We start from the raw sequence: 26,427 nt of genomic DNA on the forward strand, positions 1-26,427 counted from the left end.
AAACTTTAATTTAGTCGTCATAAAACACATCGCTTTACAACTTATTTTCACAATCAAAAATCTGGAAATAAGGCAGACTCATTCTGGAATGACAGAAAATAAAAAGACACAGCTACCCCCCCACTATAACATATAATCACCTGATCCTAAAACTCTCCTGAAGCCTCCAAACAGCCCCAGTATGTGCTGCTATCGCTTTGTGTTCGTATGAGTGAAAATGTCTCGTCCAGCTGACAGTTTTAAAGGGTTTTCCTCGATATTTACACACACACACACATATGATCAAAGATGTTCCGTGTAGCCAGAATTCTGCTCGCGTGATTAAATGTTAAAAGACGTTATTGCGTTTTTAAGATGTTCAGACTAACACCGTGCGCTTGCTTATGATTGGTCAAACAACAACTAAAATCCTTAGAATGAGGCAAGTCTTAAATATTTTCTCTGCATCACCAGTAACGTGACTGTTCAGGATGTGAAGATGCATCTTTATATTCATTTTATATTCAACTTACATGATGAAACATGTGTAAAAACAAACATTATGAACATTATTTCTGTCCTGAGTCATTACCCTGTCGTTGTTCAGTGAAAACAAATCTCCAAAACATCAACTTTTCATGAGCTTATGAGAACTTTTTCAGCTTTTGTGACTTTTCAGGTAAATCATTTAGAAACTGATTGGATTATTGATCTTGAAGGGACCCTGTGGAGTTTCTGACCTCTAGCAGCACTATGAAGCAGGTGTTTTTAAGAGTGTTTTTTTGTCGTGAACATGCACGTGCACACTGGTGACACAATACACAGTCCTGCCAATGGTTTCACACTATTCCAATTATATACAGGTGGATGTAACATGCGGTGAATTGCAGCAATGCACCGGGAAAGGCAGTGAAGAAGAAGAAAGCAAGTAGAGCTGAAACTATAAGTCAGTTAATCAATTAGTAAATCGACAGTCTGTTAAGGAAAAAAACACCGAACTTTTTCTGGTTGCAGCTTCTCAAATGTGAGAATTTGAAGCTTTTTTGTTTCATACTTGACCATTAACTGAATATCTTTGGATTTTGGACATCTGATTGGACAAATCAAGACCTCATCTTGGGCTCCTAGAAATGATAACAGGCATGTTTCACTATTTTCTCACATTTTATAGACAAAATTAATTGAGAAAATGAACATCAGATTAATCAATAATAACCAGTAATAATCAGTTGCAGCCTAATTGCAAGCTAACATGCATGTAAACAATGCAGAAAAAAAAATTGGCTGTGCAAATGTTTTCCAAAGTAGGAAATAGATTCAACATGTTTGTTCGATCTCCAGGATAAACACAATGTGTTTGGTGTAAAAATAACTTTTGTTTGTTTAAAACTCCACAGGGCACCTTTAAGAAGCAGGAGAACCTTCTCAACCCATGAAAGAACAGTTCAATTTACCCGAAAACTTCAAAAAATCATCATCAAATTTATACCTGAACATTTGGTGATTACATGGTTTACAATAGACAGCAACATGAGACCTTGAATGTTAAACAGCCACAATATCATGTCTCTCTAAACTGTTGGTATCTCCTGCAAAGTTTACCAATCATTAAACTGCATTTTAATTTCAGTTCATTCTAACTGACACTTTTTATAACATTTCCTTCATCGTTTTAAATCATGTACATACTTAATCTATCAGTGGACCCTGAATTAACTGAAAAGTTCTTAAAATATGTGTTTTTTTTAAAGGATGGGTAACATATAAATGTCAAATCTCAGCAGGGGTTTTGATGCAACAATGTTTACAGACACATAATGGGTCAGTCCTCCAACATGCCCAGAAGCAACACTGTGGGGGGGGGGATTTCCCTTTTATACACACACACACACACGCACGCACACACAGTTTCCCATATAAAAAACAAAACGGTCATGCAGCTGCTGGTCTGCATGCGACTCACTCCTTTTTTCCTTCTTGTAGGAAGCTTAAAACATCGCGGTAGGTTTCTTCTCGTCATTTAAGTTGGAATTAATTGACAAGTCGTGTGTAAACCGTTAAGAAACAGAGACTCCTCTTGTGTCAGCACTGAACAGAACAGTCCGTCCACGTCCAGAAATTCACATTAAAAAAAAAAAAAAATGTATTTGTGAGTAAGCAGTTCCATCGCACACAAGAAACCATGATGATTGTGGAAGGAAGAAGTAACTCTGTACAGTATACTTACACACGTATACACACACACACACACACACACACACACACACGAGGTCTGCTGTGAGCAGGCACAGTGACACACTCACAATATCCACGTGTCCTGATAGAAGAGGGAGCGGTACATTTTAATGCATCAACCGTTTACAGTTGTAACGGTGCCGGAGCAGAGACGGGGAGGGATGTTGGGGGGCGGGGCTGCGTTCAAGAGCATCTTGATATGTCAATCACATAAGAAATATTTTGTCAATGAAGGCAAAACATCAGCTGCACTCCTGACAGAGAAGTGACTTCATGTGTATGATTATTGCTCAGGTATGATTAATTAATTACTTAATTGGGGAGTAAAAGAACTAAAGGGCTTTAAAAAAACAAAAACAAAAGATTTGTTCAAAATCTCCTCACTGATCTGTAACGACTAATATTTCCGTCAATGGTCCCTCAGTGTGAGCTCATCCGGTTCTTGCTCTTTACAAGGCAATTCATTCATTCGTTCATTCATTCATTCATTCAGACTGCTGAAATAACCCTCCACCTTAAAATAAGCTTAGTAACACTCTATACAATCACTTAAGACAATTCTATACAGATTTTTTTTTTCCTGTGATCTCTATTTATAATTATTCTTCAGGAAAAACAGAAAAGAAATGAACACATTCCAGAAACTCAACCGATAAAATAAAAGTGACAAAAGTTCATGTGAATCATTGAGGCTGGTTGTGTCTCATCCTCACACGGGGCATCGAGCTGACTGGATCTTTAACATGTGGTTTTAAACTATATGTCGTAGATAGGCTTCCCGTCGGACCGAAAACAGCTTTTTTTTCACAACAGATTTTTATAACATGACAGGACCTCTCACTCAGGTAGACAAAAATCACGAGCCAAAGCAAAAAAACTGTTACGGGTTTCTGGCCGGTTAGGCTAGTGTCTCGTCCTGCCTCGCAGCTGTCAGCGAGAGAAGAAACCTTTTTAGGTAAGAAAATAAGTCAGGAACGTCTTCTACAAACTGTAAAGTCCTCGAGGCGCCGTCTCTTCTTCATGGATCTGTTTCAGCTTGCTAATATGGCACTTGAAAAATCTGTTCAAATCAGTCTGGATTGTTGCTAAGAGATTTACAATCTGTACAATTATATATAAAAAAAGAGAGTTTACGTTGCTTTCTTGGTATCACAACTTCAATCAAGATATTCTAAATCTCACTGTGCAACTGCCATCTAGTAAAACATCACTGTCATGAAATCAGGGTTGGTTCTCTGACTGTGGACGAGCACAATAATGCAACACTGAAAACTCCACAGTGATCTAAATATACTGAGCTAAAGGGTTCACCACTCTGGCCTCTCTTTTAAAAAAAAAAAAGAAAAAAAGAAAAGATTTCTGGCGCGCCCCGGTAGTCTACTGGTTAAGACGCTTGCCACGTAAACGCAACATCTGCAGTTCGACTCCAGCAGCGGACCTTTGTTGCATGTCATTCCCCGTCTCTTTATTCCTGTCATATCTAAACTGTTTCTATCCAATAAAGGCATAAAAATGCCTCAAAATCTAAAAAAAAAAAAAAAGATTTCTGATGGAATAAACGGACACAAACTGGAGCTGTAAAGTGTTGTGTCGGCAGAAATAAGCATCATTGTGTGCCTTGGTTGTCACTGCAGCAACTCTGATTTCCCTAACATTATTCATTCCCTGTTTCAAGTTCATCTCCGAGTCGTAAGAAGTCCACCAGCCTGATCCACGAGGTACATCAGCAAACAACAAGCAATAAGACATGTAGATCCACAATGTTTGAAGTCTTTGTTTTCCGCTTCTTTCTTCTCTACTCCTGAGCTCTGAGTCTAGTGGTGGTGACCGACGGACAGCACCAGAGGTATGAGGCAGCCCAGCACCAGAGCTACCACCTCCACCTTGCTCAGTCCCTTCCCTCCGTTGCCTCCTGCGGGAGCGTGGCTGTGGCCGGTGCCCCCCACCTCAGGGAGGACGTGGACGGTGGCCACGTAGAGGAAGGTGCCGGCAGAGAAGAGCATGGCAACACCGGTGGCGTTGATGTCTGACAGGGCCTCCTTGCTGCTCTGAGGGTGGAAGAAACAAAAACGACTGTTGGGCAACATGTCTGACTGAAGATTTGAGACACAAAAAAACATTTTCTTTCTGATGGGCAGCCTGTTGTTGAAACGCATCCTTTATTTAATTTCATCTGGACATTTTATGGCTAATGAAATTGAATCTATTCATCTCAAACAGGTCTGTTATATGTCTCTTGTGGAGGATTATGGACTCCTACCAGTCAGACTGGTTTTCTAAAGCAACACCCTGCCTTCTATTTGACTGAGTCACGTTCATTGTTCAACACAATCTGAGGAGATGACTGCCAGTGTGCCTCAGGCTGGAAACTCTTTCAAAATATACAGATCCTTAAGATAACAGACGATGTTGTAAGCAATGTACTTCCAAGAGAGGGCTGCAATTCGTTGCTCTGAAAAAAACTAATTCATTCCAAACACAGAAATTGTGAGAATATTCCTATTTTTATTTTATGAAAAAAAGCCAACTCTTTATCACATACAGTACATTTTTTCAGCAGTTACCTGACTGAGGCCTAGAAAAGTGAGCATCGCGAGGACGGGCGCTGCCAGGGCGAAGACCAGGAGATGTTTGCGGATGCGGTTCCTCTCGAGCCCGGCGTGCATCAGGAACGACACCAGGCCGAACGCTGCAGGAGCCTGCAGACGAGAGAACAGCTGGGTTAACATAGTTCCACATTTACAACATACTGCAGCCACACAGGTTTCATTTGTATATATATGCATCTCATAGATCTACATTGCTTTACAAGATATAAACCATTATCACCTTATGCAGCATGATTGCTACAAAGACAATGAGTTGAACGCTGGTCTGAGAGGTTGAGGCAGCAGCTCCTAGTGCCACTCCATCAGCTGCAGACAAAAGACAGAGTTGCTGAGATATATTATTTAATATTTGGTCATTAGTACAATGATATCGTCAACATTTTGGATCTAATACTGAAAAAAAGAGTGACTGTTACTGTTAAGCTCTAAACAATCACCTTTGTATTTTAATTTTCCCAACAGCAGGACTCAAAAAATAAGATTCATGAGTAAATGAAAAGTAAGAAAAAAAGGTCAAAGAAATAAAAATAAATCTAGTTACAAGGACAACTCTTCTATATTGCTGTGTGATTTTAGTGTGACGGAGAGTCGAACCCACCGGCAGCGTGGACCACGAGACCCAGGGTGGTGGTAATTTTTGAGTTGGTGACCCTTGCGGACTCTGGATCTGAATCAGACAAAATATAATAATACATGTGAGCGACAACACAGCATCTCCACACTGAGTAAGAATGTGTAGCATCACACGTTGGCAGACTTTGTTTGCGGAGCATTCGCTGCTCAAAAAAACCCTCTGAAATTGTTCGGTGCTGAGCGTGGGTGCATCTGGGAGAAGAGAATTTGCAGTTAAGCCATCTGGAGGTGTTTTGGGTTTAATTCAATGAGATAATTTTCTTCCAAAGGAGATTATCACCTCAAGGCTAATGACCCAGCCTCATTTCCCCGCCAACTAAGTCACCACACAGACACTCAGGTCCTACGTGCTTTGGATGCTTTAATCTTTGTGCTTTTATTTCCCTTGTAGTACTCACCTTCAGTGTTATGCACATGAGAACTTCCTATCTGGTCCACAAGCAGCATAAAGACGAAGCCCAGGACCAGAGACACTCCGATGCAGGCGTGGAGCTGCTCGTGACTGTGCTCGTGTTTCCCGCTCTCGCCCAAGCCTGCATCTCCTTCGACTTTTGTCTCGGACACCTCCAAAACCCCAACCTGGCCGTGACTGTGGTGTCCTCCTGTGAATACACAGGTCACAGGTTTGTAAGTGATGATAAACCAAATGTTTGTGTTTGACAAAGTTTGTTACGTAACAGAAATGCTTCAACTATTTGTCGTTTACTGCCGTTAGTCGAACTTTGCTCTATTTGAAGAGGATTCAGACTGTTGCGGTCTGAATCAGTTGCTGCCAAGTTACAGTAGATGCCTTCATGCTCTATACTCTAAATCTCTGTCAAAAGATCCTTTAAAGACTTGAAAGAATTTTTGGTGGCATTTTTTGGACAGCATACAGTAGAGAGCTGACAGGAAGTGAGGAGAGTTAGAGGGATGACTCAAATCACTGGAAGGGCTCATTATCAATTAATCTGCCTTAATTTGTTTTCCTCTTAATCCTGATTTTGTCTATAAAATGTCAGAAAATAGTGAAAAAGGTCAAACACGATTCCCCAGTGTTCAAGATAACATCTTCAAATTGCTTGTTTTGTCGACCAACATCCCAAAGAAAACCCAAAGAAATTCAGCTTACAGTGACATAAAACAGAGAAAAGAAGCAAATCCTCTGATTGGAGAAGCTTGACAAATAACTTTAACAATTAACTGATTATCAAAATACTTGTAGATTAATCAATTAGTCAATTGACAGAAAATTCATTTCAGCTCTAACCCCAAGGCCACCAGGACGTCCGCCTTCAAGAGATGCACAGGACATATCCTACAAAACAATGCCATAAAATCTCCAAGTACTGTCACTTGTTGAATAACTGAGCAACCAGGTGAAATTGATAATTGATCAATCGTTCAAGTCAAATCAAACAAAAATACCAAACATTCTCTAAATTCCAGCTTTTCAAATGTGAAGATTTGCTGCTTTTCTCTTTACTGTATAATTGTAAATTAAATATCTTTGTGTATATTTTGTGGAAATTGTGACACAATTTTCAGTATTAACTGACATTTTATAGATGAAAGGATCAGATAGATTAAATATATTAGCAGCCCTACAGACAATATTCCTGTCTTTTTACTGACTTATGTTGCTTTCAGTGTTATGAAAGACCACCTTCAAATGTGAACTGGAACCAGGCAGGTTTGCTTTGAACAAACAAAAGTTGTGGAAAAAAAAATCTGGGGAATGTATTTCTTTGGTGTACTCTACCCTCAAGGATTTCTTCATAAAGTGCGTGGACCCCTTCAGGAATGATAACAGCGAGTGCGGTCCCACAGAGCAGCCCTGCTCCCAGCACAGTGACCAGCTTCAGCTTCTCCTGATCAAACAAAACCAGTCACATTTAGAGCTTCTTACTCATTGTTTACATGCCCTACAAACACAACATGTTGACTTGATTATCTGATAGCATTTGAGAGGTTATAATGCAATCACCGATCGAGATAAACTTTCACCTCTCTGTAAAACTGGAAATGTGGGCTATTGCCTCAGTTAGCTTAAAGGTTGGATTCACGATTTTTCAAGTGAAAGAGGTTTTCCTCGCTGTAATCATTCCTCCTGTTCATATTTGCCATTTAAAGATCCTCTTAAAAATGTGCTTTCAATGTAAGTGATGGGGGACAAAATCCAGTGTGTCCACATAGTCTGAGTTAGTCTTATCAAAAGGATATTTGCCACATTTGTAATCTTTTTAGCATTAAATTCCAACATCATGTGCAAACCTACTCGATTCTCTGTGTTTTCCTGTTGAGCTGCGGTGGAAGTATAGTAAGAAAAAGAGGGACTTTGGCACTAAAAAGACTGTAATGTTGAAAAATATCTACTTGATTTGACTAATTTGGACGACTGAAGCTTCATATTAGCTTCAGATTAACTTTTAAATACATTCTTGCACAGAAGGAGGACTGTGGATTTTGTCCCCCATCACTTAGATTGTAAGTGCATTATGAAGGGATCTTCTAACGATCAGTATGAACAGGAGGAATGATTACAGCAAGAGAAAACTATTTTAATGTTCATTTGTACAGAAGCCAAGAACAGCCATGCTTGCAATTATCTTGTTAATGCCTTTACCTCGACATCACAAGTTAATTTATCACAAGAAAACAAAAGGCTGATTTCTCAAAATAATTTATCACAAGACTTCATCACAGGAGAAGCTCATCCTCATTTGTTCGTTCCCGTCTTCTCCTCTCCATGCCTTCCTCACATGGATAGCTCATCTCTTTAGATCAAGCACAAGAAGCCTTCGGGTGGTTTTTAAGGACATGGGTTCAGATCTGTCATATGTCGGTTCTTATTCCCTCTCTCCACCCCACTTTCCTCTCTCTCATTTAGTCTAATGAAATGAAAGTGCTTGAACAGTATTGTTTGGTACTTCTCCTACATGAAACATCCCATCATATTATGACCAGGAGTTAATTAACCTGCCATTTGGCCATGACACAGATGTCATTAATAAAGGTGCTGTTAATAATAATGATGGGTACTCCTTGATCTTACATTTGGAGCTTAAATCAGTTGCTTACAGTTGTCAAGACGCCATCTGTGCATGCTGGCATGGCGCTCCTGATCTCTGATAAACATTATAGGTAATGAGAGGACACAACCTTTTGTAGTCCCATGATAACGGGTTGATTATCTCGAGGTAACCAAATAATTAACTTGTGATCTCTAGATAATGGCACTGAAAAAATAATACTTACAAACACGGCCGCTCTCGGCTTCCGTACATTTGGGCACTTAACTATTGTTTTAAGACAGACTTGGAAAAAATGTGAACCCGTCCTTTAACTGTGCAAGCCTTCAGGAAGCACTTTGTGAAAAAAGCTTGTGAATGTTAGAAACTTACCTCTGAAAAGTTGACAGCCAAAGGTATCGTCCCGGCCACATAACATCCCACCAACATCGCAAGGGACAACAGGCTGATCGAGCTAAAATCGTCCATGGCTGCACTTTTCTCTTTGGCTAATAACACTGCTAAGCTAAACCATCAACTGCCACCTCACTTCTCTGTTAACACGGACTTTTATTCGTGCTCGTCAAGTTACATAACATACCCCAAACTGTTAGCTGTTAGTTGGCAGTAACGGTTAATTTAACAAAACGTCAGCTCCCCTCGTTTGCTGCAGAGCAGCTTGCCACCAAACATCCACGTTAACTAAACAGACGTTACAGCCTCTGGCCTCGGTAACGTTAGCCAAGCTAAGCTAACTAGCTTCGGTAATACTGTTCGGCTCTCAAAATTCACAAAATAAAGAACCCTGACGCGTTAACCTTTACGTCCAAACTGACGACATCCTGCATAATTTCTTCCAGCTGTAGTTGTCATAAATAACATCACAACTTCCAGACTTGGTGAGCCTAAGAAACTGGCTAACTGAACATCCTTCTTGTTTGGTGCCGATCAAAGTGTTTCCGGGTCACGCTTCATTCACTCAACCTGTCGAGACAAACCTGCCACGTCTCAATGAGATTCACTGGAGGAGAGGAAATGATGTCTTTCTCTTTTTTTTTTTGAGATGTAACTGTATACTCTAATGTCCATGTTGCACATTTGCACTCAACGAATATTTGGATGTTACCCCATAAATATCTGATCCCGAATAAAGACAAGCAAGCATAAGTCATATTAGGTCATTCACAAATGTTATCCAGTTTAAAGGATAGGTTCACAGTTTTTCAAGTTTCAAGTTTTTCAAAACAGTCAGGAGCCTATTTTAATAAACATTAAAATAGATTTTTTTTTCTTGCCATTATGATTCCTCCTGTTTATATTGGCCATGAGAAGATCCCTTCATAATGCACTTACAATGTAAGTGATGGGGGGGAAATGCATTTAAAAGTTTATCTGAAGAGCCGTCCCAATTAGTCAAATCAAGTACATATCTTTCAGTGTTGGTCTTTATAGTGTCAAAGTCCTTTTTGTTACTGTACTTCCACCGCAGTTCAACAGGGAAACACTGTCTGAGGAAACACAAAGAGGGAATCCATATCCATTTGATATGACTATTCCAGACTTCTGAAGCCTCATATAAGCTTCAGATAAAGTTTTAAATGAAGCTTTGCACAAAATGACTGTGTGGACACACTGTGATTTTGGCCTCCATCACTTACATTGAAAGCACATTTGAAGGGGATCTTTTAATATCTAGTATGAACAGGAGGAATGTGATCATAGGGACACCTGACTGTTGTTTTCAGACAGACTTGAAAAATTGTGAACCCATCCTTTAAGCAGTGGCTGATAAAGTTTAAACCTAATTTTAAATTCTGCAACATTCATTTGGGGTCTGCTCTCACACTTGAAACAATTTTTTCCTGGATTCATTATTTTTAATGTATGTAATGATATATATTTTGTCTAAAAACAAGCAATCGTCTATTATATTACAGTACTAGCTAAATATATACACAAAAACCATATACTTATTTTTTCTGGCAAAAAATCAAAAATCTTCCAAATGTTTTTTCTTTTTGTCTACATTATTGTTTAAATATCACCTCCAGACATGTATTAAGACATAAAAATACTCTGCTTGGAACAATAATGTGTGTCTAATATGGTTTTTCCACAAAAAACACAATAACAACTTTAAAATCCTTAAAACGGCATTTACTCCTTCTCCTTCATTAAAAAAAATCCAGAATCTATGAATATGCAAATATTTTTTATATTAAAAGATTAACTGCTGGACACAAGATCTCTATTTCACTGAAAAGTCAATTCTCAGTGTTTGTGCACTGGAGCCTTCAAGTCTCCACATCACATTTGTGTAAATTGAATTTTGGACCAAGATTGGCTTCCAAATACAAATCCTGCTCGTAGGTCCTTAAACTCAGATTTTCAATGAGCACAGATAAACTTCAGCAGATGAATGTAAAACAGCCTTCTAGTGTCAAACTCTGCACATACATCATTCTGCACAGTGAAGCTCCAACATTCAACTGTAGGAACAAGAAGAAAAACATATTTTGAGTGGTGGAGGACTTTTAAAAAATTATAGTATTTGCCAAAATACCAGATATACATTTTTCTGGTGCCTAAACATTATTTCCTGTTTTCTCAAAATAATTAGAGCGTTATGTTAAAACTATTAAATATCCTGCTACTAAAAAGGCTTTTAAAACTGTATCTGAATGTCATATTCAACTTGTTGCTTTGTCTAAATCAAAAATTCTGTTTTTCTTTTTTGTCTACATTATTGTTTAAGTAATTGTCATTGATTGTTTGCTTTGACTTTTTTCCAGGTTTTTTTCTTTGCATTTTTGAATCCTCTGAAATTCACAAATACAGTTGAGGACATAACAGCTAAAGATGAGGAGTAATTAATCTGTTTCAACCACAATTGCATTTAAAACCAGATAATAGGAGTAACTGCACACTCAAGAAAAGCTCCCTTTACTTTATTTGCAACGTTTTCAACTTCAAAAAGAATAAAATCAAGGGAGCTCTGATTCAGTATGTGGGTACTCCTTGTTTTTTTTGTATCCAACACCTGTCCCACTCAGGTTTTGTGGATGCACATACGAATATTCTGTTGCGTTTAAAAACCAGCCAAACACCTGTAAACAAAATATAAGTAAACAGCACATTAAAAACACATTTTCTAAAAAAAGCATATTTATTAGTTCACACAATGGAGCAGTGCCTCAACGTGACAACAGTAAATCAAAGCAGAATGTGTCCAACTTATTGGAGAACAGATGGGTAAAAATGCAACTTGACTTTTGCCTCAACAAAGGAAAACATACAACCAAAGTTTTATCATGCAATATGTTTTTGCAAACCCCCTTTCTGTTCACAGTTCAGACTTTCCCTTCCAAACACACACACACACGTACAAGTCGAGCAGCTCCTTGCTGATGGAATGGAGGGGTGTATGGGCACATGTTTACAGTCTGCTGGACCAGAAACTGTAGGCAGCAGAACTGTGAGCCAAGTCAGTCAGTCAGAGAGACGTCTGGTATTTATTTCACCAGTCCGATCTTCTTAGCTTCTGTTTCGTATATCAACAGCCTCCACATTTTTACTATGAAGACTTCTGCTTCTTCATCCAGAACCTAAACACAAACAGTCAGGTTAGACAAATAGCGCATGCAATGAATCTTGCTATATATCAAAGTTACTGTAAATGATTATCTCATCTTTATAGTGTTTGGATGAATCTGTTCATTAATATTGAAGCTAGATGAGGCTGCTTCAGACAGGACCTTTATTCCTAAAATATGTTTGCCATTTTTGCTTTATTGGGAAGAGAAGAGAGAAATTAGAGAACAGATAGAGCCTATGAGGCCATGTTTAAACCTGCATTAATTGATTTTTGGCCACTTGACAGCAGTGGAACAGCATTGAAACCCCTTATATGGTGAACTTCTAAGCAAAAAGTTGCCTATTTACACATATACGGAACAACATTATCATTCGTTTGGAGTTGTGTTTCTGGTCACCTGATCAATATTAAGTCCAGTATTCACTCTTCTTTTAACTCTATATCTGGCTCTTCAGTTGTTAAAATGCTCCACTATGTTCATCTGTTAGTTAACTTCGTTTACAGTTTGGTGCTGCGAGGTAAGTTTATCAGAGCTTTTACACTGAAAACTGCCTGTTGCATCTGAAAACTAACTGAAAGCAGTGAGAGTGAACTAAAACAGTGAAGTTGCAGCTGTATAGTACAAAACAGTCTATAAAACTCTTGAGAGCTGAAGGGACGTACAGAGTCTGGTGATAATTCTCTGTGGGTTTGACGCTACTCTGCACTTTTACAAACTGGCCAGTCAGCGTACTTTACTGCTGCCACTGTCAAGGTTCTGCTCACCCTTCTTAAAAGTAACTTCAGCTGATGCACTGTGAGCACATTTTATACTGCTCAAAGTCAAATGATAAAAAAAAGGGCAATAATTCATTTAAGGTTGTTCATCTGGGCAATGTGATGTATCATTAAGTATGTGTCTTTAGTGTAATTCTATCAACTACTTGCCTAATTAAGAAGTATGAATTTAATTAAAGCTGGCAGTGTCATCACATCAGATTCAAAAAGATCAATTTAAACAGACTTTGGCTCTGTGATGCAACCAATTTCAACTTACCATGGCAACATCATCAAGAATACCTTGAGGAGTGCTGTGTGCCATCACCTGGAGAGAAAATACAAAATATTCAGTTAAAATACCACAAACTTCTTTACGCAGAGAAAATTTAAGGAGTTACGAAACGAAACGAATATAATCAGAAGCCTTCTATTTTCCAAAGAGACCAGCATTTTAAATTACAGGTAACAACAGTCTGAAACTTAAATAATTTAACTGACAAGAGTTTTTTCATATAAGACAAATCATCACTAACCTTTGAACAGACAAAATCAACCAGAGTGGGTTCCTCTTCACCAATGTATTCAATAATCTTCTTATTGATCCATGGTCTAATGCGGCGATCCATCAGAGTCTACAGAAAGAACATCAGCATAAAAAATGGTTTACTTTTCAATTACTGAATGACAAAAAATATGTATGAAGTTAATAAAAAAGATGAAAATCCAAATCTTTACCGAATCAACCATCGTCCAGTCCAGCGGGTAGGAGAAGAGCTCAGGCCTGGCGGTGGGGATCTTCTCTATAAGACTCTTAATGTGCTTGCGTTTCTCCTCTGTGTTGATGCTGCCTTTGGCCCCTGAAATCTCTGCGCCGTCCAGCCCCAAACTCTTATCGTCGTCGCCGTAGTCAAGTGGAACCAGTTTCCTTTTGCGGGGCTGCTCGTCAGCCTCCTCATCGTCAAACTTGTTGAAAACACTTTCCACAGTCGCCAGTTTCTTTCGCTTTCCGACGTTGAGCTGACTGGGGCTGTTGGTGGCGCCTGGAGTAGAAAATAAGGTGGAAAACCAGTTGATTCTGGCACAAAGCAACAACGCTAAAAACATTTTGCACACACAGTTTGCTAATATACTCACCCAGTTTGAGACTGAGGCCGATCTTGGGCCGGTGTTCCTCGGGAGGTTGGACCTCGGGAGTGTTCTCGCCTGGAATGATGATGCCGCAGGGAGATTCGTTGCCGGGCGTGTTTGGAGTCGCGTTCCCACTGGCGGAGGACACCGAGGGAGCAGTAGTGATTGGTCGCATGATGGGTTTGAGGTGCGGCTTTGCCTCTTGTGAGTCCTCCCCATCGTGATAGTCATCCTCCTCGCCTTCCTCTACGTCGTCGTCTGAATGCGGCTGGGGGCCTCTAGGCGTCGGCTCTGCGGGCCTCGCTGACCCTCTCTTCTCCCGATCCCAGTCCCTGTGAGCCTTCTCCTGGTTTACATCCTCCTCGGGTTCAAGTTTCAGAGGGGGCTGCCGTCTCCGCTCTGCCTCCTCCTCCATCTACCAAAATACCCGACACGTTGACAGAAGACACGAGTTTGAGAAACAGATCAATTTGTGTGTCAGGAACAGATGCACGATCACAAAAAGGAAGAAAGGCAACGCAGAAAGACGGATCAAAGAATAGAACTCGTGAGAGATAATGTTTTTGTTTATGTGGACTCACCCTCTGCAACTCAGCATCAGGGTCGGGGTGACCTTCAGCTAGAAGCCTCTGTCTGATCTCCTCCAGTTCCTCTTTCTCTCTCTTCCGGTCTCGCTCGTCCAATTCTGTTTCCTTTTCTCGGTCACGAAGTCGCTTCTGCAGAGCGCTGCCCCTGAGAGGACAATAAGAACAAGTGATGTAATGAAAAATGCCAAAAAAAAAAAAAAAAAAAAAAGTGTATTCCCAGCACTGATAAATGTCCATAAAGATAATCACCTGTAGTATTTTGGGTCGTCTCTGTCGTCGTCATAATCTTCAAGGAATTCTTTCAGTCTTTTGGCTTCTTTCATCTGAATTTAAATTTGTTAACATGTAAAAATTGTAAGGAAATCTTTACCTATTAGTCATCCAGTCATCTACTTCACATTCCTACATTTTCAGTTGTTAAAACTGCCGGCAGCATGTTTATATAATCAGTGTTGTTCTGTGTATTTTGCTTGAATTAGCTTTTTTAAAATATGTTTTAACATGTTTACTTTTATTCCCGAATCCTGTGACTGTTAGTTTTTCCCATCAATTAAACTATTTAATTAAGAAAGTTATGGTTAACAAAAACTTTATTTCCTAGTACCCATTTGACCCTACTTGCAGTTAAAGGTGGAGTTCTGTCTATCACAATTTATTTATATGTTTTTATTAAAACAAAAGCAACTTTCCATGCTTCTCTATATAATCATCTTAAATCTGTCATTCTAGATATCTAAAACAAATTGTAGTAATTATTTCATGACAATTTGATCCAGGCATGGTATGCATTCATGTATCTACCATTTCACGACGCCGCTCGTCTTCTCTCTCCATTTCTTTGCTGTAGTCGCGAGCCTTCTTCCTCTCCCGGATCTCCCAGTTTTTTAGGCGCTTTAAGAGGACGAAAAATAATTTAACCATCACAGAATCACACTATCAGTGAATTCAGCCTTTGTGTAAATTGTATCATTTATTTTAAACTAATGATAAAACATGACAGGTTTGAGGTGTTAGTACCTCCTGGTATGCAGCCTCCTTGTCTCTGAGCCTCCTCTCAAGTCTCCTCCGTTCATACACGTCCTCCTCATCTTCTTCACGGTCACGTTTTTTATCCTCTCTGGTTCTCTCTCTGCACAAGACGTTATCTATGTTAGTCTGATTTAAACATTATCATTAAGTTTAAGTCATGCATTTATTTATCTTGCTGCACTTTGGCACTTTACTTTTGTAGTTTCATTATATCACAGTTAAATGAGCTGCCAGATTTGTATACACTGAATGTCAGGTATTTACTAAATCTAATGCAATCCAATAGAACAGCACTGGAATGAATATATTACCTTTATATATTGAGTTTATCAAAGATGAGATCGCTTTGTCAACTACCTTTATGAAGACACACTTTGTTGAGACTGTTTGAGAGGGAACTGAACTCTACAGTCATTTTGGAAGCTACAATTTTGGTTCTGTTGAATTTTCCTGCATTTAATTCAAAAGTTGTTTCTACTACTGTCCATCCCCGTTTATGCATCATAACAAAAACTCTGCATATGTCACAGTAAGAAAAAGCCATAAAAATGACTATTTACCATGGCTGCTGGATTATAAACATGATTCTGTCCACATCTCTGAGTGTTTTCAGGGATTCAATAAGATGAATAAATAAATACAACATTGAAACTTGAATGAAAACATAATGGTAATTCAATCTGGCGACTGATTTATTACAAAAGATGTGGCCAACCCCTTTAGAAATTTAATCAAAATTAGACGAGAGAGTATTTTGTTGTGTTGGAAAGACAAGAGTGCTCCAACTTTATAATTTCAAATATCTTATTTTCTTTCTCTAGAGAAGTCATCGGACAACAAAGCCAGTTGGTTCATTATACACAACTGAAACAGTTTGAGTGGTTTGTTTGTTTAATCACGGCTCCTCTATCAGACTAGTCAGTAAGATGGTTTTATACACAACAACACACAGCAGAGTCAGAATGAGTCATGTGTTTTGAACTGCATGACTGAGACATCGAGTGTGACATCACAGGCCTCCCACTGACCTCGACCTGCTGCGGCCCTCGCTGACGTCTCGACTCCTCTCCCTCTCCCGCTCCCTCTCCTTCGTCCTCTCCCGTTCGCGGTCTCTCTCCCTTTCCCTGTCGCGATCTCGGTCTCTTTCCCGCTCCTTGTCCCTCTCCCTCTCCCTCTCCTTCTCTTTCTCACGGTCGCGGCGCTCCCTCTCGCGCTCCCGCTCTTTGTCCCTCTCTCTCCTTTCCCTCTCGATCTCCAGTCGCTCCTTTTCTTTCTTTCCTTTTTCCTCTTCGAGTTTCTGCAGGAGCCCAACAGGAAGAAATGGGGGGAAATGTGTTACTACATTTAAAATATTATTAAGACCATCATACTAAAAAAATACATAAATACACAGGTTATCAGCACGATAGTGTGAAAAATGGTTTAGACACCCTGGGCCGGACATGCTCACATACTGCCATGAATCATTGCTTTGGAGTGGTTGCCTTCTGCAAGTGAGGACGTCCTCCTAGCCCTGATGTTTCCTCCAGGAAGAGTGGTCTGCTGCTTGAGCAAGTTTAATGAAGATACTGCTCAATTCCGGACACACTTAAAACCACAAATTGCAGTTCATTCTTGAAAGATACCTAAAAATCTAAGGCTATCTGTTCTTATAGAAAGGGGTTACAGCAAAAGTAGAAGTTTAAACCATACACTGTAGGTTTAAACCGTCCACCAATAAAACGTTTCTGTAATTTTTGGCTCTACACATTTACATTATTGTATTTTTGTTACATCAAATTGTTGTTAGATAGATCATTTCCTGTGCTGTCTACATCATTCAGCCCCTCTCTAACATATACTGATATTGAATTAGCTTTTTTTTTTCATATGTAACAGGTCGACTCGTCCTCTGCAGTAACTATGTGCTCTATGGTGATCTGAGATTATGCTCTGATGTAATAAGAGGCCATTCCAATAAAAACTTAGCTGTAGGCAAATATGTATCGGTCAAGCCCATATCCGTCCAATCGATGTGCACTCAGGGAAATGCCGAAATGTGATAGACTTGACGTGATGCAAGAGATACTGTATGTTAAAATACATAATGTTTGACCTGATGTAGCACCACTACATATAGAGGTGGTTCTAACTATCTCACACACACACACACACACACACACTGCAGAGGAGATTTGAAGTCTGAATACACATTAACTTTATGTACTCAGCTTTATGATTCATTCACTTTAAGGGTTTAATTCAAAGTTGGGCTACTAAAGCTACAAAACACATATATTGTAATAAAGCACACTTAAAATAAAAAAGTGTCCACCGAGTTAATTTTAAACCATCGGGTCAACAGGTTTACAAACTTCTAACTATACACTCAAGATTACCACTATATAATGCCCTGGTTTGGTCTTATCTATGTGTGCCAAGTGGATTAAAACAAGCTCGAGCTTAACATGGCAAATGGCCCAACTAAGTGAATTACATAATCAGCTGCCGTGTCCCGTGTGGTTTCTACATGGTCATCTGAGATGCAGGGGAGCAGTGCCAGACTGGGAGTTCAGTACGCAGCAGAGTGACAGATCCAGAAACCGGGACTACATTATAACGCAGGAAAACTTTTTTTTGGTCTATAATATATAATTGAAACATATGGATTTTTTTTTTTTATCCATTTTCCAGCATAAAACACTTGAAAGTTGTGCAATGGGAGAAATAATACTACTTATTCTGCTGATATGTTCAGCACCAGTTACCTTGTGCAAAAATATCTTTCTTTGAGCAAAAACTGCAGCTTTGTGTTTGCAGATTTCCAATAGTTTTTTCTTATTTATGCAAGAATATCTGGACATTTCAAAAGATCTGTGCACATGTTGAAGGTGAATCTACATAAAACACGAAACATTTACCTCTTTTCCACATTCTAACTAGCTGGCATAAAAATCATGGCATTTTTCAACAGAGCGTTTCGGAGCTATTGGTGTGCAACTTACAGGTGATGAACTACGGTTTCAGTGCTTCTCTGCCCCTACACATCCTACAGGCTACGTGTGGGAGGAAAAGCAGGTCAAATGTAAAAGTCAAAATAAAAACGTCCAAATGATACCTGTGAAGCAATTCATCTAAACATCAATAGCAACTTCTTTTCAAATTCATTGTTGGAAAAAAAGAAAGAAAAAAAAAACAGATACTGCATTTCATTTTGGCAAAAGGAAATTAGTGAAGCAGTCTTACCTGTAGGTTGTCTTGTGTCTCTCTCTCTGGCCTCTCCAACCCATTAAATGTTATAAATCTCAGCAGAGTCAGACCCACAGTTCAAACAGTCCTCACAAAACCAGTCCTAACAAATGTCTACCAGTTATTCATATCCTAACTGGTTTATAATGTTCAAAGAACACTGTTGGAAATGTGGGTCGAACAGCTGATGAGTGATCAACAAAAACAAAAAGGAGGAAAGGTGGAAAGCGGTCTGAACTACCTCCTCTACATGAGCTACTAGTTATCTACTAGCTAGCTATTTGTATCTGGTGTGAGGGGTTTAATACAGCTGGAAAAGTATCTGTCAACTTGTCTATTAACTCTCTGGCTGAGTTCTGTAACCTCTAATCAACCCGAAACTTACCTCTTGTTCTAATATTCCACAATGTGGTGGAAAATTGCTAATTTAGTTGTAGTACTGCTTTAAAGTTCATAATTTATTTCAAATATGCAGGTGGATTGTACTGAGTGGCGAGCCTCGTTGTTTAGTGTGCAGAGTGTTGTTCCTGTTTGTTGATGGCAGTTGTTGACGTTTGTATTTTGGTATATTCTGCAATGGTTTTTACATCAGCTCCTCTTCACATATTAAATGATTTAGCTTAGCTTTAGCTTTATTTATTGACACTTTTCTGGCTCGATTTTCTCAAACTGCTTTTGAATGTCAAACATCAAGGTGCTAACAGGTGATCACAGAACCTCCTTGTACACAATCACTGTTAATGCTACAAATGAGTGTTCATCCTGATATGATCCGCTATGTAGCAGAGTTTGAAAACTTTCAGAGGTAACGTCTGGTTCCATGAGGTGTTTACATTGTTGTGTCTCCCTCCGTGCAGCAGCTAAATAACCCTACAGTGATTCACTAATACACTCATGTTTCATTTATATTCTTCTTCTCTCATTGTTAGACTAAGGGGAGGGGTGGAGTCACAAAGACATAGAGCAGAAGGAAAGAAAAGTAAACAAATGTTTGGAAACAAAATCAAGAGAAACATGAGAGGGAAAAAAAAGAAAAGAAATATAACAAGAACTTGCCTTGTTAGTCTTCAGACCACAGAGTGCTGTGAAAGGGCGCTCCCTGCTTTAATAATACAGGCTGCAGTTCAAACTACTGCAGTGGTTAGGATCATTCAGTCTGTGTGTGTTCTTCAAACACATAATTTATTGTCTGAGGACCTGCAGAGGTTGACTGAGCTGCCCAGCCTTTTCAGACCTGATTGAGGGTGACAACATGTTATCATCACTGGCAATTTGTCCGTTCTACTTCCAGCACTACTATCAGTGGTGCTTTGTTTCACAAGTCAACATGTACGTGCTAATAGTTTCCTAAATCAAAATAATAAAAAAGGTGAACTGAGAGCCAGTTGCCCCTCTGCAAACCCTCCAGAAGGGAGCGCCCAACATGAATTAAGAAGAAATGAAAGATCATACTTACATCCTATCCTCGCAACTTTTTCCAAAGCTGAGATTCTGAGATTCATCTTGCTCTAGTCACCAAATGAACTCTACCATATTGGTGGGGTTTAATCAATAGATTAGCTTTAGATGGAATTTAACATTGCGACCATGCACTCTGTGTGATGAATTTAGCTTGTCAAGAGCTTCAAACTTTTAGTCTCAAATCAGTATTATGAACAATGAAAACTTTTGCCCAATTCAGAAATACTGACATTTATTATACAGCCACATGAATGGCTGATACATTATTATAATAATTTAGCCTTTAACAGGTACAATAAAATGCATGAATCAATATCAATTACGTCCTATTTCTTTACTTTTTGAATTTCACTAACTGATCTATATATTAATAGAGAACCTCTATGTTATATCTGACAGTAATAGAAAGGTCTTATGGAGGAATTACCTCCATAAAATATAGAAATTTGGAGAAAGATGCATTTCCTGTTGAGGATTTTCTAAGTACACAATGAGTTCTTCTCCAAAACCTAAACTAGAGAGTAATAACAGTAGTTTGATACATTACCTTGTGCGTATCCCGGAATTTACTGATCTCTCTGGAAATCAAGTCTCTCTTGTCATCCTCCATCTCCATGGCATTGATATCCTCCTTACACAAAGGAGAGAGAAAGACAGGAAACAAACACACTAAATACTCAGCAGTTACTACAAATACGAAGAAAATATTGCTCCACACAATGTCTACACCTCAGAAATGATACAAACAATACCTCCTCTTTCTTCTCTTTCCGCTTTTTGTTGCGAGGTTGACTGTCAGGGTCCTGTGAGGGAGCGTTGAGTTCACTTGCATACTCTCGGATGAGGACGTCGATCGCCCCCTTTACAACCTGGTCCCGACGCAGGGTTTCTTCATCAAGAACCTCCTCCTCATCGTCATCCCCGTTCTTTGACCCACTGCTGGCTCCCTACACGATTAAAAAACAAGCATAATAAAGAGGGAGAAACAAACTTATCTACCCGATTTTAACAACATTATCAATACAGAAACGTTGATTTAATCTTTTATTCAGCAGGTATACAGGGCTACGTACGCCGTTGGCACTCTTCTTCTTGGCCTTCCACTCGTCTAGTTGGGCCTTAGTCTTGGCGTCTACCTTGACCAGCAGTTTCTTGTCACCTAACAGCAACTCGTGCAGCAGTCTGAGGGCTCGCAGTGTGGATTCGGGCTCCTTATACTCACAGAACCCAAAAGCTTCCAGGAGTAAAAGAAAAGAAAGTTAAACAATTACAAAACATTTGATTACTTGATTTGAACCAGAAGTTTTCATTTTAATAAAAAAAAAAGCGTAATTACATTCACAGTAATTGAAGTTGTTGGGGGTCAATACTTTCTAATAACCATTATAGTAATGCACTAGTGTAGTATCTGAAGTCTCAGGGATGTGCAAAACAACATGAATTCGCATAAAGACAAGATGGTAAATGACTGGTTTAAATCTGTTGTGCCCATTTTGTTTTTACCTTGAAGTTTCCCGGAGGCACCTTGGACCCTCTTCCAGCTTAGAACAATACCGCATTTCTATATTGAAAGATGACAGAAAAAATAAACAGTTTAATGTCACATCAGAGATGCTACTGAATAATCAATGATCCATTCACCATTATAAGAAATGGATTTATCAAGACTGTATTCACCAACAATGCACAAAGTTGGCGCAAAGGTATCTATGTCTCCTGGGGACATCAGTTCCAGGGCTGTTTTAAATGGATACCTGCATCGTGCTGTGAGCAACTATTATCAGAACCAGTCATGTGTGAACGTGACAATGCAAGTGGTTTTTCCCATATAAACCAATCAATATGGTAAAAGGTGGTGCTTACCTTGATGATGATGATCTTGCAAGTGGTGACTGCTACTTGCAACTCTTAATCTATGCAATTGCTTCTTCTGATATATAATATTCAAAGCTGATCATCCAACAAAATAGTGCGAAAAATGTCCATATGTAGACCCTTTTTCTTTTTAGACCAATAAGAGGTTTCAAATGAACAAACTGTGAGCAAGACTCACATCTGATGAAGTGGATACGCTCACACTTTTAATTGTATCAAAAGATTGAGGTAGCATACTTTATGTTTCCACTTGGTGTAGACATCACCTTGTAGTGTGAAACCCTCTTCAAAAACCTGGTAAGTTCGGTGTGGTCCATGTATGATCAACTCACCGCTAAAAGCTGTCTGACCAACATGTCAGATGCCTTTTCGGAGATGTTCCCTACAAATACAGTGGTGGTGGGGCCACTGCTGTCATCTGTGTCCTTGGCTCGGATGTTGCCAGGCTCCTTTTTTGGAGCCATCGGCTTCTGTGCTACAGTGACTGTCGTTGGGACAAGAACCTGCAACAGCGAAAATTACATTTTACATTTTAAGTATCCCTTCTCCAGAGCATTAAATAAGATATATTACCACCACAAAATGTGCAAACATTTCAAGCAACCAATAATAACTGAACTGAATTCCTAATGAGTGAGGACTGTGTATCTATTTGCAGGTCATGCAGCACAGCTGATGCTTCAACTGGCAAGCGGTAGGAACTACTGTTTCTAACTCACTGTGGGGGTGGGGGTCACTACACCCATGTGAACCGGGATCATGGGAGTACCTGGAATGAGAAACAAAACAAAACACTCAAACCTCTTATCACGGCATACAACTAATCACAACCACACAAAAAAAGAAACTTTCCACTTTCCAGTAGATAAATGTGAAAACAGCCCTCTAGTGTCAAACTCTGCACATATATCATTCTGCATATTAAAGCTCAAACATCCAACTGAAAAAACAAGAAGAAAAACACATTTCAAAGTGGAGGGGGACTTTTAAAAAATCACACACAGGACCCCCACAGGTTTATTTACAGACACACAGTTATCACAGCTGTTCAGCCACATCAGTATTCAATACCTGGTGGGACCGCTGGTGCAAACCCTCCATACTGGGGAGGTGGGATCCTCGGGGGAAGCTGCGGGATGCCAATCTGCTGGCGGTTGAGCGGAGGAGGGTATGACATCCTGAGGAATACAGGAACCTATGGAGGAGACGGGATGTTCATGAGGGTCTTTTGCACTTATATTAGGTAGTGTCGAGTTCATTATAGTGTTGAATTTAAACACAGATAGCACAAGTGTGTACTTATGTTGCCAGCTAAGCCAGGTGGGACACCTGCTCAGTCCAAAAAGTAGACATCCATCAACCATGTTAGCTGCCTAAATTAGCTCATGCTAGCGAGCGAATACTCTGTGGCCTTGCTAGTTCACAATAGCTAAAGCGGTCATTTAAGTTACGGATATACTCACCAGTGTAGTCAAATATGAATAAAAACCAGCAGCTAGTAATACTGTGGGTTATGCGAATACAAGCCCATTAAATACAGTAGACGGAAAAACGTAACGCTAGAGGTTAGCTTTAAAAATTATCACCGGTGCGTTCATGAACCCCTGGATACAAATAACTGGGACCTTTTCTTTTCGAAATGAATCATGGGATATCACAGCGGACCCAGAAGGCTTTTTGCCCGAAGTTTAGTCTCTCAGGCAGGATCTGAAACCGCTGCCTCGGCTCATGATTGGTCTTTAAAGACCCTTTCCACTCAAAAATGTGTTTTTCTTCTTGTTCCTACAGTTGGATGTTTGAGCTTCACTGTGCAGAAAGACGTATGTGCAGAGTTTGTCATCTGCTGAAAGTTGAAGTTTCTCTGTGTTCATTGATAATTTGATGTATGATGTAGAGACTTGAAGCCTCCAGTGCACATACACTGAGAATGGACTATACAGGGAAGTAGGAGGCATCTTGTGTCCAGCAGTTAAACTTTTAAAATGAAACAGATTTGCATATTTATAGATTCTGGATTTTTTTTAATGAGGTAGAGAAGGAGTAGATGCAATTTTAAGGATTTTAATGAGGTATTTATACAGTGTTTGTGGGAAAACATATCAGACACAGATTATTGTTCCAAGCAGAGTATTTTTATGTCTTAATACAAGTCTGGACCAGACAGTCTTATAGCAAGTGATAGCAGCAGTGGCAAGAAGGCTGAGTGTATGCAGTACACAGTATACTACACAGCAGTGTAAACAGTAGTGATTTCTGTTCTGTCAATAAATTTTAAAGATATTACTTAGATTAAATTAAATAGACTTATTTTATTATTATTATTACCTTACTTTTGCTCTGTTTTTATTCTTTATTCTTCTATGTTGTGTTTGTGGGAGCAAACACTTAGAAACATTCTCTGTATGCTTGCATACTTAACTAATAAAAACAGATTCTGATTCTGATAATAATTTATGTTAGATGTGTTTTTTTTCATTTAAAAAATATCTGGTTAGATATTCTTAAAATGACATCTACTGCAAATATTTTTGATTGCAAAAGTTTAACTGCTAGACACGAGATGTCTCTTATTTCACTATAAAGTCCATTCACAGTGTTTGTGCCCCGGAGGTTTCAAGTTTCCACATCACACTCGTGATGTAGCTCAAAGGTATTTACCCTTATAATATTCTCTGGTCTGTCCCTCACCCAGCCACTGTGCAGTGTTTTTTGAATGTTTTAGCCCATTACTATCCACTTTACATTGATGCTGACCATTTCCAAAGCACACCCAGTGTTTTTTCCACACCTTTCAATGATTTCAAACACTGAACTGGTACTGAAACTGTTTGTTGATGAAGTTATAACAGACAAGAAACTCAATAACTGATTAATTGTCATTAACAAAGCTAAAGTACCACATGTTCTCTGGTGTCAACTTCTCAAACTGCTGCTTTTACATAATAATTTATTAAATAACCTTTGGGTTTGATACTTTTTGGTTGGACAAATAATATAACTTGAAGATATTCAATGGGAACATTATGAATTATGAATTTATTTTTTGCTATTATCTGACATTTTATGTATTAAATAATTAATCTGAAACACAATGAACAGATAAACTATGAAAATCATTGGCTGCAGCCCAACACTATGCATCATGTCTCATTTTATTTTTGCCAGTGTACCTTATTTTTGCATGATACTTCAGTACAGACTTAAAAATCATTACCATGCAACATGTAGACAACAATAACAGAGGACGTCATTTTTCACTAGGATGGATAAATTCAAAGTCTCTGCAGTTCCTCTTTCATAGTGAAATGAACTGAGAAAATATTTGTCTAGAAGATATTAAAAACTCTAAACATGGCTTGGAAACTACATAAATATAAAATTATAAATTATTTAAATTGGTTGATTTGTAGTAGGTTCGTATCAGAATAAGAACCAGGTTTATTGCCAAGTAGGTTTGCACATACAAAAAAATACACAAAATCAAGTAATCTCAATAATATAAAGAAGAAGTGTAAAAGTGTAAAATGTATTCTGAGAGAAGCTGCAAAAAGTTTAAATTTTGTTATGTTTATTTATCTTTTAGTACACAGTCTGGTAGTAGCTGGGAATCTGGCGGAGGGCAGGATTTATACACATCCTGGAAGAAGGTTTAGCCTGACAGGCAGCAATCAGGGAACAAACATTATAGGTCACATATTATTATTATTATATTCTCAGTATTCTCCGTTTCAAACACTTGGTGGCGCCAGATTCATTGCTTTAGTTTGTAACGAGAGCTCTTCAATGACTTCATCACCCCAGGTGATGTGTTCATACATCAGTTTGTAGCTCTGGGCTGCGTCACACATACCGGCTGATTACGTCAGAAGAAAAATATGTGTTTAATGTGTCGCTTAGCAACCGCTGTGTTAAGTTTATGTTCTATAACCCAAGGTTAACTAACAAACTAACTAACTATTGTATGTGCTTTTACAGTTAAGTTAAAATCAATTTTATTATATGTTACAATAATATATCAGTGTTTGTTGTTTTAGACACTGTATATCTGTTTTTGTATTGTTTATTATGTGTATTTTTGCAAGAACTGTGCACACATTGTGTCCTGACAGAAAAAAAATCAAACCATCAGTGGGCTAAAACATTAAAAATGAGATGGATAATGGTTTTCATCAACGCCAATCACACCAACAACAGACACTGCAACAGGCAGAGGTGGAATGTGGTTAAATACATTTGTTCAAGTACTGTACTTATGTTACATTTTACATTTTAAGGCAATTTAGTTACATGTCTGCTTTTTAATGTTAATTTACTCCACA

The 26,427-nt window shown here is 38.8% G+C and overlaps 2 protein-coding genes across 3 annotated transcripts; both read right to left on the reverse strand.

Annotated features, from left to right (window-relative positions):
* Positions 1-1,727: 1,727 nt before the first annotated feature.
* slc39a9 (solute carrier family 39 member 9) lies at positions 1,728-9,633 on the reverse strand. The gene is made up of 7 exons (XM_042388664.1): positions 8,840-9,633; positions 7,198-7,306; positions 5,855-6,058; positions 5,422-5,490; positions 5,044-5,129; positions 4,779-4,913; positions 1,728-4,262 (listed from the first exon to the last, which is right to left on the reverse strand). The coding sequence occupies exons 1-7, from the start codon at positions 8,933-8,935 to the stop codon at positions 4,029-4,031; spliced, it is 933 nt and encodes a 310-aa protein (XP_042244598.1). The 5' UTR covers positions 8,936-9,633; the 3' UTR covers positions 1,728-4,028.
* Positions 9,634-11,593: 1,960 nt separating this feature from the next.
* On the reverse strand, positions 11,594-23,740 carry rbm25a (RNA binding motif protein 25a). 2 transcript variants are annotated; one of them, XM_042388419.1, is made up of 18 exons: positions 23,572-23,740; positions 23,180-23,303; positions 22,828-22,877; positions 22,441-22,611; positions 21,737-21,794; positions 21,307-21,467; positions 20,986-21,180; positions 20,781-20,864; positions 16,573-16,841; positions 15,533-15,644; positions 15,317-15,406; positions 14,765-14,838; positions 14,510-14,660; positions 13,935-14,343; positions 13,536-13,840; positions 13,334-13,432; positions 13,078-13,125; positions 11,594-12,051 (listed from the first exon to the last, which is right to left on the reverse strand). In XM_042388419.1, exons 2-18 carry the CDS (start codon positions 23,283-23,285, stop codon positions 11,959-11,961), a joined length of 2,475 nt encoding a protein of 824 aa, XP_042244353.1. In that variant the 5' UTR covers positions 23,286-23,303; positions 23,572-23,740; the 3' UTR covers positions 11,594-11,958. The 2 variants fall into 2 exon arrangements, with proteins under 2 accessions (XP_042244353.1, XP_042244354.1); XM_042388420.1 differs by having other exon boundaries at positions 20,781-20,861; positions 23,572-23,739.
* Positions 23,741-26,427: the final 2,687 nt, after the last annotated feature.

Source organism: Thunnus maccoyii, chromosome 16 (genome assembly GCF_910596095.1).
Source record: "Thunnus maccoyii chromosome 16, fThuMac1.1, whole genome shotgun sequence".
NCBI classification, from domain to species: domain Eukaryota; kingdom Metazoa; phylum Chordata; class Actinopteri; order Scombriformes; family Scombridae; genus Thunnus; species Thunnus maccoyii.

Bases quoted from the DNA above. Each gene is read 5' to 3' on its own strand.
- rbm25a (XM_042388419.1), bottom strand. From the start codon at position 23,285: ATGTCATACCCTCCTCCGCTCAACCGCCAGCAGATTGGCATCCCGCAG. The intron at 15,645-16,572 runs GTCAGTGGGAGG...CGTCTTGTGCAG, and splicing joins GAGGGCCGCAGCAGGTCGAG to AGAGAGAACCAGAGAGGATA. The intron at 13,433-13,535 runs GTAAAGATTTGG...TTCTTTCTGTAG, and splicing joins ACTGGACGATGGTTGATTCG to ACTCTGATGGATCGCCGCAT.
- slc39a9 (XM_042388664.1), bottom strand. From the start codon at position 8,935: ATGGACGATTTTAGCTCGATCAGCCTGTTGTCCCTTGCGATGTTGGTG. The intron at 4,914-5,043 runs GTGATAATGGTT...TCTCGTCTGCAG, and splicing joins TAGCAATCATGCTGCATAAG to GCTCCTGCAGCGTTCGGCCT. The intron at 4,263-4,778 runs GTAACTGCTGAA...TTCCACCCTCAG, and splicing joins CTTTTCTAGGCCTCAGTCAG to AGCAGCAAGGAGGCCCTGTC.